The sequence below is a fragment of the Mercenaria mercenaria genome, chromosome 6, assembly GCF_021730395.1.
Source record: "Mercenaria mercenaria strain notata chromosome 6, MADL_Memer_1, whole genome shotgun sequence".
NCBI lineage: Eukaryota > Metazoa > Mollusca > Bivalvia > Venerida > Veneridae > Mercenaria > Mercenaria mercenaria.
The window spans coordinates 21,611,585-21,627,460 of record NC_069366.1 but is presented as its reverse complement, the minus strand read 5'-3'; the positions used below and the strand labels follow the sequence as shown (position 1 = coordinate 21,627,460).

Here is a 15,876-nt window from a genome sequence, read left to right as displayed (position 1 = left end):
CAGACCTACTGACCTAGTTTTTGATTGCACGTGACCCAGTTTCGAATCTGACCTAGATATCATCAAGGTGAACATTCTAACCAATTTTCATGAAGATCCATTGAGAAATATGGCCTCTAGAGACGTCACAAGGCTTTTCTATTTTTAGACCTACTGACCTAGTTTTTGACCCCACGTGACCCAGTTTCGAACTTGACCTAGATATCATCAAGATGAACACTCTGACCAATTTTCATGAAGATCCATTGAAAAATATGGCCTCTATAGAGGTCACAAGGTTTTTCTATTTTAAGACCTACTGACCTAGTTTTTGATCCCACATTACCCAGTTTCGAACTTGACCTAGATATCATCAAGGTGAACATTCTGACCAATTTTCATGAAGATCTCATGAAAAAAATGGCCTCTAGAGAGGTCACAAGGTTTTTCTATTTTTAAACCTACTGACCTAGTTTTTGACCGCACGTGACCCAGTTTCGAACATAACCTAGATATCATCAAGCTAAACACTCTCACCAATTTTCATGAACATCCATTGAGAAATATGGCCTCTAGAGACGTCACAAGGTTTTTCTATTTTTAGATCTACTGACCTAGTTTTTGACCGCACGTGACCAAGTTTCAAACTTGACCTAGATATCATCAAGATAAACATTCTGATCAATTTTCATGACAATCTCTTGAAAAATATGGCCTCTAGAGAGGTCACAAGGTTTTTCTATTTTTAGATCTACTGACCTAGTTATTGAACGCATGTGACCCAGTTTTGAACTTGACCTAGATATCATCAAGGTGAACATTCTGACTAATTTTCATAAAAATCCCATGAAAAATATGGCCTCTAGAGAGGTCACAAAGTTTTTCTATTTTCGGACCTACTGACCTAGTTTTTGACCGCATGTGACCCAGTTTCGAACTTGATCTAGATATCATCAAGATAAACATACTGACCAATTTTCATGAAGATCCATTGAGAAATATGGCCTCTAGAGATGTCACATGGTTTTTCTATTTTTAGACCTACTTACCTAGTTTTTGATCGCACGTAATCCAGTTTCGAACTTGACCTAGATATCATCAAGGTGAACATTCTGACTAATTTTCATAAAAATCCCATGAAAGATATGGCCTCTAGAGAGGTCACAAAGTTTTTCTATTTTCGGACCTACTGACCTAGTTTTTGACCGCATGTGACCCAGTTTCGAATTTGACCTAGATATCATCAAGGTGAACACTTTTACCAATTTTCATGAAGATCCATTTACAAGTATGGCCTCTAGACAGGTCACAAGGTTTTTCTATTTTTAGACCTACTGACCTAGTTTTTGATTGCACGTGACTCAGTTTCGAACTTGACCTAGATATCATCAAGGTGAATATTCTGACCAATTTTCATGAAGATCCATTGAGAAATAGGGCCTCTAGAGAGGTCACAAAGTTTTTCTATTTTTAGACCTACTGACCTAGTTTTTGATCGCACGTGACCCAGTTTCGAACTTGACCTACATATCATCAAGTTGAACATTCTGACCAATCTTCATGAAAATCTCATGAAAAATATGGCCTCTAGAGAGGTCACAACGTTTTTCTATTTTTAGACCTACTGACCTAGTTTTTGACCGCATGTGACCCAGTTTCGAACTTGACCTACATATCATCAAGATGAACATTCTGACAAACTTTCATAAAGATCCCATGAAAAATGTGACCTCTAGAGTGGTCACAAGCAAAAGTTTACGCACGGACGGACGGACGGACGCCACGCGATCACAAAAGCTCACCTTATCACTTTGTGACAGGTGAGCTAAAAATTTGGAGCGCAGTGTTTTTAGCGGGTCGGTCAGGAGACAGCAAACAAATCTAATTTTAATTTTGGCCAAGTATGTAGAAAATGCATGGTGTAAAAAACAGAGAGAGAATGATCGGGAACGTACTCAAGAAACAGCCATTTATGGCAAATATTTCATTCTTGCAACTTGTATGCAAATATTATTTTTATTCATTAAACCTGATCTAATTTGTCATTTCTTTTGTGATAATGGAAGTGTGACCTTTGTCACATATGCACATAAAACTAATTGTGTTCTACTTCATATAAAACAGAATCCATAACGTACATTAATTTTATAAAAGTTAAATAATAACAAGAGGTTGTTCTTCACGCAAAATGTATATCTCCCACAACTTACCATGCAGCAAATGCCACAAATTAAGGGCCATAACTCCAGGGAAAATCACTGAACCATTACATGTCAATAATATATAAACATCTAGGCTTGGCAATGGTCCAGTGGTAACACAGTCTTGACTACGAAACCAGGGGTTGTGAGTTCGAGCCCCCGCTCCTCCAACTAAAATTACTAACATTGGGATAAGAGTCCCGTGTATGGGTGCTTTACACATGGCGTGCTTAAGAACCAGGTATCTTGCACTATCCTCCCACTAACATTACTAACAGTCTTTTGGAGGAGTCGCCCATGTGCGTTACCGGTGGCGACTATAAATAAGCTTACATACACACAAAATGGTAACTCCTGTGAAGTTTGGCGGAATTCCAACCAGTGGTATAGGATAAATAGTACAGATCAAGGAATTTGACAAATTAAGGGTATGACTCCACTAAAATCATTTAATCAGAACATGACAATTATAATTATGTACAACTACGCTTTAGATTTGAAGAAATTCAGCCTAACTGTATACAGCAACTAGTGTAAACACTGTAAAACATGACAAATCAAGGGCCATAACTCTACTGAAAATCATTGAACCATAACACGCAGATGATATGTATAACTTAGCTTGGCACTGATAACGGAATTAATTGTAAGGTTTGGTAGAAATCAGCCCTATGGTATATGAAAAGTTGACAAACTATCACAACATTTGACAAATAAAGGGCCATTACACTTTATTTCTGCAAATTTGTTGGTAGCCTATTGGGCTATCAATATTTTTGTCTGGTAGCCCAAACATTTTAGTTTATTTGTTAATGACTGATTTGGTTTATTTGCTAAGTGTTTGCAGTTGGATGAAATGGTAGCTTAAACTAATATAGGGTTTCATAACTTTAGCTATATTTGCTAAGTGTTGCAGTTATATGCTTACTTATTTATCCTTACTTATTTGACTTATCGGGATGACTTATTTTATGGTCTGTTATCTTATAGTTGTCTTCCCTCTAACTTGACGGGACGGGACAGTCAAATGTTATCACTCAGTCCCAAAACGTCCTATTATTTGGAAATCACTCGGTCCCAAAACGTCCTATTACTTGGACATCAATCAGTCCCAAAATGTCCTATTATTTGGACATCACGCGGTCCCAAAACATCCTATTATTTGGACATAACGCGGTCCCAAAACATCCTATTATTTGGACTAATGTTGTTATACAATTGCAATTATCATTACTCATTTTTCCTCCTGTTTCAGTTTTTAGAAGATAAAACTATTCAAACTGGGTATAATCTTCTCCCTTTGATTATTGCAACATGACATAATCTTCTTTTAAAAAGAGAATGTCAGTCAATCCTTTATAAACTTGCAAATTCCTTAGGGCAGTATCAATTGCATTTATCTTATAAAATCATTTAAAATTGACAAATAATTCTGTCTGATTTTTAACATCTTTTAATACTAGTAAGTAGTTTAATAAAAGAACTAAAACCGAGAAAATAACGTTTCTCACTTTCTTGGCACTGTGTATTCTTTTATCGGAATTTATGTTTGTCCGAAATACTCTATAGTTTCTGACATGAACTTGCCGATTTTTGCAAAATTATGGTAGATTCAGTATTTAAATCAAAAAGCATAAACTGGATGTAAGCACTGAACTGTCTCGTAATCAAATGTCTCTGATCCAATGTATGTCCTCTCAAAACTCGATAAAGATCGAGGTCTGCAAAAACGAAAGTACACAAGTGGCGGTAAAATGACTTAATTTTAAGACTGGTTTGCATATTGTTTTGAACGCTACGGATCAGCGACTTTGATGCTGTTGGATCAGTCTAAAATATTTGCCACTGGATACGATTATTAGGGTTGGATACCGGTTCCCGGTATCGGTACCGTACCGAATAATCACTTCGTCAAGTACCGGTATATACCGTTTCATAAAGAACCGGTTCCGATTCCGGTATTTCCATAAAAGTAAATAAACAAAATAATTACCAAATCTGCGGCAAAAGAAAGCAGAAAACTAGAAAATGCTTTTGTAAAAAAGCGCATGTCTCCCCCAATGCAAAGTCCTATAGGCAAGAAGTCAATAGAGGTCAGGAGCGAAAGTCAAAGAGACACTGATGGTTGGCTGCAATAGGGATTATCTACTTGGCATGTCCAGTCATCCCGCTAAATTTCAACACTCTTGGCCTAGTGGTTCTCAAGTCACCGTTCAGGCTCCTGTGACCTTGACCTTTGATCAAGTGACCTCAAAATAAAAAGGGGTCTTCTACTCTGCATGTCCAATCATCCTATTAAGTTTCAACATTGTAGGTCAAGTGGTTCTCAAGTTATTTCCAAAAAATGATTTTACATGAACAGGCCACTGTGACCTTGACCTTTAATAGACTGACCCCAAAATCAATAGGGGTCATCTACTCTGCATGTTCAATCATCTTATGAAGTTTCAACATTCTGGGTCAAGTGGTTCTCAAGTTATTGATCGAACTGGTTATCAATGTTCAGGCCCCTGTGACCTTGACCTTTAACGGAGTGACCCCAAAAACAATAGGGGTCATTTACTCTGCATGAACAATCATCCTATGAAGTTTCAACATTCTGGGTCGAGAAGTTTTCAAGTTATTGATTGGAAATGGTTTTCCATGTTCAGGCCCCTGTGGCCTTGACCTTTAACAGAGTCACCCTAAAATCGTTAGGGGTCATCTACTCTGCATGACCAATCATCCTATGAAGTTTCATCATTCTGGGTCAAGTGGTTCTCAAGTTACTGACCGGAAATGGTTTTCCATGTTCAGGCCCCTGTGACCTTGACCTTTCACAGAGTGACCCCAAAATCGTTAGGGGTCATCTACTCTGCATGACCAATCATCCTATTAAGTTTCAACAATCTGGGTCAAGTGGTTCTCAAGTTACTGACCGGAAATGGTTTTCAATGGTCAGGCCCCCTGTGACCTTGACCTTTAATGGAGTGACCCCAAAATCGATAGGGGTCATCTACTTTGCATGTACAATCATCCTATCAAGTTTCAACATTCTGGGTCAAGTGGTTCTCTAGTTATTGATCGGAAATGGTTTTCCATGTTCAGGCCCTGTGACCTTGACCTTTGATGGAGTGACTCCAAAATCAATAGGGGTCATCTACTCTTTATGACCAATCATCCTATGAAGTTTCAACATTCTGGGTCAAGTGGTTCTCTAGCTATTGATCGGAAATGGTTTTCAATGTTCAGGCCCCTGTGACCTTGACCTTTGACGGAGTGACCCCAAAATCAATAGGGGTCATCTACTCTTCATGACAAATCATCCTATGAAGTCTCAACATTCTGGGTCAAGTGGTTCTCTAGTTATTGATCGGAAATGGTTTTCAATGTTCAGGCCCCCGTGACCTTGACCTTTAACGGAGTGACCCCAAAATCAATAGGGGTCATCTACTCTTCATGGCCAATCATCCTATGAAGTTTCAACATTCTGGGTCAGGTGGTTTTCTAGTTATTGATCGGAAATGGTTTTCAATGTTCAGGCCCCTGTGACCTTGACCTTTGACAGAGTGACCCCAAAAACAATAGGGGTCGTCTACTCCAGCAGCCCTACAACCCTATGAAGTTTGAAGGTTCTAGTTCAAATGGTTCTCCAGTTATTGCTCAGAAATGAAGTGTGACGTACGGACGGACGGAAGGACGGACGGACGGACGGACAGGGCAAAAACAATATGTCTCCTGGGGGAGACATAATAAGCAAATAGTATTTGAAACACAGTAATAACGCGATCGACATTGTTTACTGTGACACTGCTCCGAGTAACATGGAGAGCTGGCCTTGCGAATAATTTCGTACGCTAAATATTATCATAAAAAACTTCTTTTCCTGTCGTTTTATACCACGTAAATCAGACTTAATTGCAAAATATAAGACACTTTATTGCTCTTTGTCATATTCTATCAAAACAAATGAAAAAAAATTATTTTAATAAAAAGTTACGAAACTAAGCTGTAACCTACGTAAACAAGTAATCGGTTTTCGCGAACTAATAGAAATATGTTATTGCTAGTTGTTTCACGCGTTTTGAGGGTTATTTTTCAATGAAAATTGTGTTGAAAAAAAATGTTGCAATTTAAATACATTACTAGTTAACCTGGTTGAAGATTTATCATGAGTGACAACGAGTCTGACTTGTTAAATGGGTTAATTTGAAAGCTAGTAAGTGTTGAATTTCACAGTTCTCGTCAGTGCAGAGCAAGCATTAACACAGTCAGTGAGTCCTAGATTTAAATTGCACAGTGAGCGACGTATCTACTCTTTTTATTTATTTTGGAAAACTCTAGTTTGTAAAATATGTTTATTCTTTTTTTACTCTTTCATAGTTTTAGTACAACATCAAATTAACAGACTTAAAATGTTTTATATATCAAAGCAAATTTTCCTGTATAACTACTTAAAAGGGTGTATTTAATACTAACCAAATCATTGCTTATGTGATGTACTTCAAAGCTTGGTATCGGTATCGGTAAAAAAACTGTATCGTTTCGTTGGTATCGGTATCGGTATCGGACCGCTTCGTCCTTAACGATATCCAACCCTAACGATTATATATCGACTGTGACAATTATAAGGTGGTAATATAATTAATGCCTCTGGCGTGTATCACTCGATAAACAAGGGGATTATAGACAAATGTCAAAATTATGATGTAGACTAGAGAATTGATTTCCATGCTACTCAATACAGAGTTTCAAGGAAGCCTGGCGGGCACACTCTGAAAACATTTAGTAGCATGATAAAATTTTCTTGAAGCCCCCGGGCTCCAGACATGGGATTTCTGAAACCCTGCCATTACTCCCCTCTATATATCTTTTTATATACAAGGTTATACCCCTTTAAGTATTCATTCATGTGATGTTTTAACATTGGCCTCATTTATTCCCATTTCTTGTAAACGAAATAACCCAGATTGCTTCAAACCTGTGGTTAAATGGTCCTCTAACAGTAAACACTGTTGAAGTAGTAAATAGTTATTAGCCAGGATCATGGCAACTTACAGACTGAAGTGCATTTTTGTACTATAAAATGATATCATATGCTAGAATTCACGTTTCAGTCAAAAGGATTGAGTTTCAGTTGTTAAAAATCGTTCATGTAGCCTTGACCTTGAAATTACGACATAGTGACTTGCAGATGCTCTGAAAGCCGGTCTGAATAAAATTGACACAAAGTTTTATAAAACATCTTTCTTATAAGGTATATTATGACATCAAACCACAAATATTCTCATAAATACTGTGCATTCAGGTAAACATCCCTACATCCTATCTATTCTGTACTGGTACAGACTGAGAACTTCCCCAAAAAATCAGAGGCTTCAATTATATTGCTCTCTGCTGTATCATCAAAGACAGTTTTTACCTCAACTGGGATCATGTTTAAGTCCTCACCTTGCGGATGGTATTCATGACCTCGCCCTTGACCATATTTATGACCTCACCTACGGATCTTTCTCTGGCCCTTGTTGTTTTTGTTTTTTTTTCGGTTAAGGACCATTTTTCAACAGGATTTCTGTTATGTAATGGTAGGCAGTTAACCTAATCAGAGTGACATGGTATGTGCCGTATGCATTTCTTCTAAATAAGGTAAATAATTGATACAAGTTTTATTAAAATCTTCCCTGTGGTTACAGGGGTTTTTCTTACCAAGAGGGGAAGGGGCCCAGGCCTGTGATTTGGGGGAAAAATAGCTCGGTACTTGGGCAAAGGGGAATAAAAAAACCTGATGTAAAGTCAATTTTTGGGGAAAACTGCATGATTTAAAGGAAATTTTCTGAGGGGAAGGGGCCTGTTAACAGCCCCTATTATAGAAGGAAACAAGTGAATAAAGTATTGCCATGCAATACAAAGTCTCCTCCTGGAAGGAACCTAATTTTCTCTACTGCAGTATAACATAATGAACTGATATCTGTCAATGATGTATAAACAATATTGTACTATATATCATACACAGAATGGCAACTAGAAAATGCTTTTGTAAAAAAGCGCATGTCTCCCCCAATGCAAAGTCCTATAGGCAAGAAGTTAATAGGGGTCAGGAGCGAAAGTCAAAGAGACACTGATGGTTGGCTGCAATAGGGATCATCTACTTTGCATGTCCAGTCATCCCGCTAAATTTCAACACTCTTGGCCTAGTGGTTCTCAAGTCACTGTTCAGGCTCCTGTGACCTTCACCTTTGATCAAGTGACCTCAAAATAAGTAGGGGTCATCTACTCTGCATGTCCAATCATCCTATTAAGTTTCAACATTGTAGGTCAAGTGGTTCTCAAGTTATTTCCAAAAAAATGATTTTACATGAACAGGCCACTGTGACCTTGACCTTTAATAGACTGACCCCAAAATCAATAGGGGTCATCTACTCTGCATGTTCAATCATCCTATGAAGTTTCAACATTCTGGGTCAAGAGGTTCTCAAGTTATTGATTGGAAATGGTTTTCCATGTTCAGGCCCCTGTGGCCTTGACCTTTAACAGAGTCACCCTAAAATCGTTAGGGGTCATCTACTCTGCATGACCAATCATCCTATGAAGTTTCATCATTCTGGGTCAAGTGGTTCTCAAGTTACTGACCAGAAATGGTTTTCAATGTTCAGGCCCCTGTGACCTTGACCTTTCACAGAGTGACCCCAAAATTGTTAGGGGTCATCTACTCTGCATGAGCAATCATCCTATTAAGTTTCAACATTCTGGGTCAAGTGGTTCTCAAGTTACTGACCGGAAATGGTTTTCAATGTTCAGGCCCCTGTGACCTTGACCTTTAATGGAGTGACCCCAAAATCAATAGGGGTCATCTACTTTGCATGTACAATCATCCTATGAAGTTTCAACATTCTGGGTTAAGTGGTTCTCTAGTTATTGATCGGAAATGATTTTCCATGTTCAGGCCCCTGTGACCTTGACCTTTGATGGAGTGACCCCAAAATCAATAGGGGTCATCTACTCTTCATTATCAATCATCCTATGAAGTTTCAACATTCTGGGTCAAGTGGTTCTCTAGTTATTGATCGGAAATGGTTTTCAATGTTCAGGCCCCTGTGACCTTGACCTTTAATGGAGTGACCCCAAAATCAATAGGGGTCATCTACTCTTCATGACCAATCATCCTATGAAGTTTCAACATTCTGGGTCAATTGGTACTCTAGTTATTGATCGGAAATGGTTTTCAATGTTCAGGCCCCATGTGAACTTGACCTTTGACGGAGTGACCCCACAATCAATAGGGGTCATCTACTCTTCATGGCCAATCATCCTATGAAGTTTAAACATTCTGGGTCAAGTGGTTCTCTAGTTATTGATCGGAAATGGTTTTCAATGTTCAGGCCCCTGTGACCTTGACCTTTGACGGAGTGACCCCAAAATCAATAGGGGTCGTCTACTACAGCAGCCCTACAACCCCATGAAGTTTGAAGGTTCTAGGTCAAATGGTTTTCCAGTTATTGCTCGGAAATGTGTGACGGACGGACGGACGGACGGACAGACGGACGGACGGACAGGGCAAAAACAATATGTCTCCTGGGGGAGACATAACAAGAGATAATCTCGCGTAAGCTTATGTCAACGCGTTATCTTATTGAAGCGTTTGACGACTTGATCACTCGTGATCAAATCAACAGACGCTTATTAAAGTATTACCCTGGCGATACGGTCAGCAAGTAATAAACCGAATCGGGTCCAATTTTCAAACTATAACTGTTGATTTCTCAGATTTCCAATCATAAATTCATTCCTTCCCCATGTAGAAAATACTAATAGCATTAAAAAATACCATTATCATTATAAACAAATGATCTGAAGTTTTTCACGACACAAATTTTTATCCTTCTGCTGTCTGTTTCATACACCGGTAAAACGGTAAAACGAGATCACATTCTGTTCCAACATGATGTTGGCGAGACTTGCTCTATATGCCTTTCAAATTGCCAATCTATTTATTTTTATAGCTCTTTGTATATATACAATATGTTATAACAAAACACTTGGATTAAAATTTGCATACACAAAAACCTACAGTTGCTGATTGTTTCATAACATCTATGAATATAAACAAGAGTGCCAGAATGTCACAATATACGCCCATCTTAGAAAATTTCTTTACAATAGCACCTGTATTTTCATATGGAACTTTTTTGGCCAATTATAAAAAAGTTATAATATAAGTTATTTATAGTAACAACAAAGGGAAGTTAATCCTAAAAAAAAGTAAAATTCTATATAATATATATATAGGTCCAAACAAAACTCTGAACCAGGTAGAGATAGGTCAAAATACACCTAAAAATTGGATGTAACATCCATGTTGTACCACAGAAAGGTTGTCTCGGTTTTTCCCTACGGCCAGTAATAAAGAAGTTACATTATAAGCTATTTATAGTAACAACAAAAAGGCAGTAATTCTAAAAACAAGGGTGCCTAATGGTGGTTACATAAAATCCCTCCATGCATGAAGAAGAAATGCTCTGGACAAAGTCATACTAGTATCTCACCTTTGGCCTCTTCAATGTGACCTTGACCTTAGACCTTGGGCCCTGGTTCCTGCGCTTGACACTCCATCTCATGGTGGTGAACATTTGTGCCAAGTAATATTAAAATCCCTTTCAGGATTGTTGAGTTACAGACTGGAAAGGAAAAAAGCCCATTTGGCCTTTGACTTCCAAGTGTGACCTTGACCTTTCAGCTAAGGGCGGGGTTTTGCGCATGACACATTGTCTCATCCAGGGGAATATTGTGCCAACTGATATTTAAATCCTCTTTTGCATGACAAAGTTATAAACTGAACAGGAAAAAAATCCTATTGACCTTTGATCTCCAAGTGTGACCTTGATCTTTAAGCTAGGGTTCTGGATGATGCACATGACACATCGTCTCATCATGGGGAACATTTATGCTAAGTAATATTGTAATCCCTTGATGGATGACAAGAGTTCTGGACCGGACACAAAACAGACCCTGTTCATGCCATGTTAACATCTGACTGCCAAGTGTGACCTTGACCTTTGAGCTAGGCGTCTGAAAGTTGTGCATGACATATTGTCTTATTATGAGGTACATTTGTGCCAAGTAATATTAAAATCCCTTCATGGATGGCAGAGTTATGGGACTGGACAGGAAAAAAGCCCTGTTGGACCTCCAATAATTGTAACCTTGACCTTTGACTCAGAGGTCCGGGTTTTGCGCATGGCACGTCTCATCATCAGGAACATTTGTGCCAAGTAATATTAAAATCCCTTTATGAATAACGGAGTTATGGACTGGACACGAAATTGCGGATGGACGGACGGAAAAGCGCATTCCTATAGTCCCCAAAACTCATTTTCAACCAGTAGGGGACTAATAAAACCCTGGGTTAAGAAGACAAGAAGCAGGCAAAATGACTTCAGACACTATGCCTTTTATCAAATCGTCATGGAGAACATATGCCTCACCAGAGGATCAAACTTACAACTTCATGAAACATAGACTTGTGCTCTCCCTTCTGAGCCAAGTGAGTGTTTTTCTCTGGCCCTTGTACTCCTCCAACTCACGGTTTACCCAGCACAGACATGTCTATTGAGTCTATAGAGCTGGAAGAGCTTTACCCCAACCTCTGTATGGTCTGCTCTTCAGGCAAAATATTAAACTGTATAAAGCCTACAGATTGAATAAATGTACATAAATGTATTGTTTTCCTCTTCTCTCGTTAATGAGCGATATAAGATTGAGGACATAATTAGACTCTCTTCGACAGACACCCACACACTTGCCTGCAAAGCCATCATTAGTCTCACGTTTTTCTTTCTAGTAACAGGCAATCACATTATATATCAAAAACTATAATGTCCAATTTCCATCTAATGAGCAATCAGAAATACCCACTTGTTTAATGATACAAAAATTTATAAACTATTGTGTAAGGTTTTAATATGTTGTTGAATATCGACAAATACTCGCAACCATCACAGATTTAAACACCCATATAGATTTCTTCATCTTCAGTTCCATTCCTTTTTCAGCTGAGATGAAAACAACTTATATCAATGCGAGTTTGAAAGTCAGACTTGCAATTGGTCCATACAAAATTTGATTTGTTTGGTTTAACATCACACAGACACAATTATAGGTCCTAAGGCGATATTCCAGCTTAACATGGTGGAGGAAGACCCCACGTGCCCCTCCGTGCATGATTTCATCACGAGCGGATCCGTAAGCCAGCTGGAAGGCCTCCTCACATACTGATTTCAACGCCTCTAACAAGGCTTGAACCTACATCATTGATCGGCAAGTGATTTGACAATACAAAACTGTGTTCAATAATCAGACCAGTTCAGAAGTGCAGGTAAAACAAAATATGCTTAGAAAATAAAAGGGATTGGCTGAATATGGAGATTGGTCTGAGACTGCAGTCATTGCAAAACTGCATACAAAAATGTCCCAGAGTTGTGAGATTCTTCTCAAACTTGTCGCAGAATTTCCATTATAATAATATCCAAGCAAAGCAGGCCATATCTGTAAATCTTTATATGCATTTATAGAAAGAATTAATATTGTAATATAGTGCTATAAATCACCAGCAAGGCAACAATGAGAGAGTTAAATGAGAAACAAGGTTTCCTGCCAAGCTTGGTCAAGAAGAATCGAAAGCAAATCTGTCTACTAAAAATCAATCAAGAAGAATATCTGATACTGTTTTAGTCCTACAAAATTTGAGCAAAATCTGACTATGAAATAAACGAAAATGCAGCCTGACTAGCAGTCAACAGGAAACTTGGGCAAGAAAAATAATGTTGCTATCTTACAACGGGGAAGACAACAGCAACCTACTCCTTCAGAACTTTGTGCAAGAAATGAGCTCAAACAGCTAGGGGGGAATAAAAAGAACTGGTTGCAAAACAAAGCATAGACTGTTTGGTCATTTCTCCACAAACAAGGTGACTCAGACAGTTATAGTGGATTGACAAATTTGTTTATTTGAAATCTCCAACATGTAACTGTCTCCAGTGACACTAAAAGACATTATTTTACGACTTAAGAAGCAATTCTGATCATTTGCATTCATTCTGATTTTTAGTTTATTCCGCAAGCATCCCCGCTAGAATTAGACTGGCGTATGTAACAGTAAATACAGACAAAAACGATTGTACTTTGTCTTAAGTTTTATAAAATTTCAGGACAAAGATAAAATTATGTAGATAGAAACCCTCAATGGTGTGCTTAGACATACAAATGAACTGTAAGATCATAAAACTGCTTTGATAATATCAGAATGTCAAATCATATTTCATATCAGTTTTAATGCAACCAGAGTTTATAGACGATATCAATTTACTAGAATGTTCTCAATCAGACCTTCCTACGTACTGTCCTTTATAAAGAGACTATAGATAATTAGATCAGAAAAACAAAAAACAAGTATCTCTTTAATGAACAATAAATAAAGCAGGAAGAATCAGTGTACCTTTTTTTGCAGTCTCATACTAAAGTTCTCTTGTCATTTACTTGAGATAACTCCTCAAACTATTCAAATTTCGTAAAAGTTGTGCCCCTTCTCTTGCATAGATATTAAATAGATAATCATTTTTTTGGTCAATCTGAATAATTTAAACACTCCTGGTAGAGGATCGTATAAGGACCATTTGTGTGAAATGATTTGAGCCATGCCATGGGAAAACCAACATAGTGGGTTTGCGACCAGCATGGATCCAGACCAGCCTGCGCATCCGCGCAGTCTGGTCAGGATCCATGCTGTTCGCTAATGGTTTCTCTAATTGCAGTAGGCTTTAAAAGCGAACAGCATGGATCCTGACCAGCCTGCGCGGATGCGCAGGCTGGTCTGGATCCATGCTGGTCGCAAACCCACTATGTTGGTTTTCTCATGGCACGGCTCATTTCAAATTGGACTAGCGGTTCAGGAGATGTTGTCTGTAGGTTTTTCTATTGTAAGCTTTGGCAGCCCCTATATGCAACCTAATGGAACAATATGAAGAATTTTGGAAGAAGACCACCCAAGGAAAATCCAAGCCAAGTTTCATCAACTTTCAACAGTTTCAGAGGAGATGTCTTATGAAGAAAATTGTGGACAGATGATGGACAAACGCTGGACAGTGAGAGATCACAATAGCTCAACCTTCGGTTAGCTAAAAATTGAGAAAAATATTTAAAATTTTGAACAAGAGTGCCAGACTGTCACAAAATATGCCCGTCTAAATATTCAGTTACGTAAATTCAAGGGCCATAATCCACGATTGCCTGGGGCGATTTCGGTGGTTATCAAACTTGGCCGAGATATTATGCCAAAAAACATAGTCACCAAGTTTGGTGAAGATCGGATGAAAACTGTTCGACTAATGGGCACTGACCGACCGCCCACCTGCCTGCCCGCCACGGGTGTTCATATAATATGCCCCACTCTTTTAGAGACGGGCGTATGAAAATGAATATCTAGTCAGTTACTATCCAGACCAACCTATGATCTATGATCTCTATAAGGTGAGAAAGGATATAAGAAAATCATTCATGAAACAACATCACAAATTTGATATCAGCTTAAATATGGGATGAAAGTCTTGACAAATTTTGTTTTGGTTACTATAATGCATTTCTTATATACCACTGAACAGGAAAAAGGATCAGTCCATCAACAGGAAGGGGGTCCTCAGGACATTAACCCACTTGATACTTTGAGAAAAGATCTACATACCTCGGAGACTTGTGACTCTGGTCGTAGCTGACTATGTTCTAATCTCTCTCTGCTCCGTCTACGACGCCGCCACATTCGAGATCGTAGAGGACACGGGCTTACCACACAAATGATGATGAAAAGTCCGGGCATTAAAACTATGCTTATAATAACAGCAAAGGCTTTTATCAGGTCAACATTTGTAGTGGAGGCTGAAAGAGAACACAAAACTTAAGTAAGTATTAGAAGAATTTAACTAGAAATACATACACTAGCTGGACATCAGTGCCTGCAAAATATGAAGCTTTCTGTCAATTGCAATGCTGTTAGAAATTAACAAAGGGTCATAACTCTTGGAAAATATGACCCTTTCGAACTTATCTCTCAAACATAATGGATGAGTTCTAAATACAATCTTTTCCAGTTTCAGACTGGCAGAAAGACAGACAGACAAAGAGCCAAACCTTTATGCCTATCACTTGTGGGGTGGGGGGGACACTTCTTAAATTCTATGTGTAAAATACAAGTTCGCAATTTCTAGTAATAAGACAAAATTTTAGCACATAACAGCGACCTTTAAATACCAGAAATCATAATATTAATAACAGATTTTGACAGCCTGACTGCATTATTAGTGTCAGAAAATTCTCAATTCCTTCTTTTCTTCTTTTCTTTCCACTGCTTAATTGAAATAATGGCTAAAGCATTCTACAACTGGCAACTACTGGAATTCCTAGTACATTCTTTCTCTGCATTCCAAACACAGTGGACCATTTACTTTTTGGCAGTCTATGTTTTAATACAATGGAATTTTTCACACACAGTACACATCACCTTACTGATACAGCTGCAGTTTTTTTTTCACATTAACAGAAGCCGATATTTGGATACTTTAAAATAACAAAACGGTCGCTTCACAATTCAAAAGCGGTCACTTCTTAATCGTAAAAAATTGACAATTTTCGTGTATTCCAGTCCTGCTGCATTATTCTCTAGATGTAATAT

General features: G+C 38.2%; 1 protein-coding gene across 4 annotated transcripts in view; it reads right to left on the bottom strand.

The window, feature by feature from the left end:
* The window catches only part of LOC123550626 (uncharacterized), a 173,820-nt gene that overhangs the window by 24,887 nt on the left and 133,057 nt on the right, over positions 1–15,876 (bottom strand). For all 4 annotated transcript variants that reach the window (XM_053545359.1, XM_053545360.1, XM_053545361.1 and 1 more), the window contains one exon: positions 14,893–15,083. In XM_053545359.1, the coding sequence (XP_053401334.1) occupies positions 14,893–15,083 (191 nt within the window). The remainder of the gene's footprint in view (positions 1–14,892; positions 15,084–15,876) is intronic.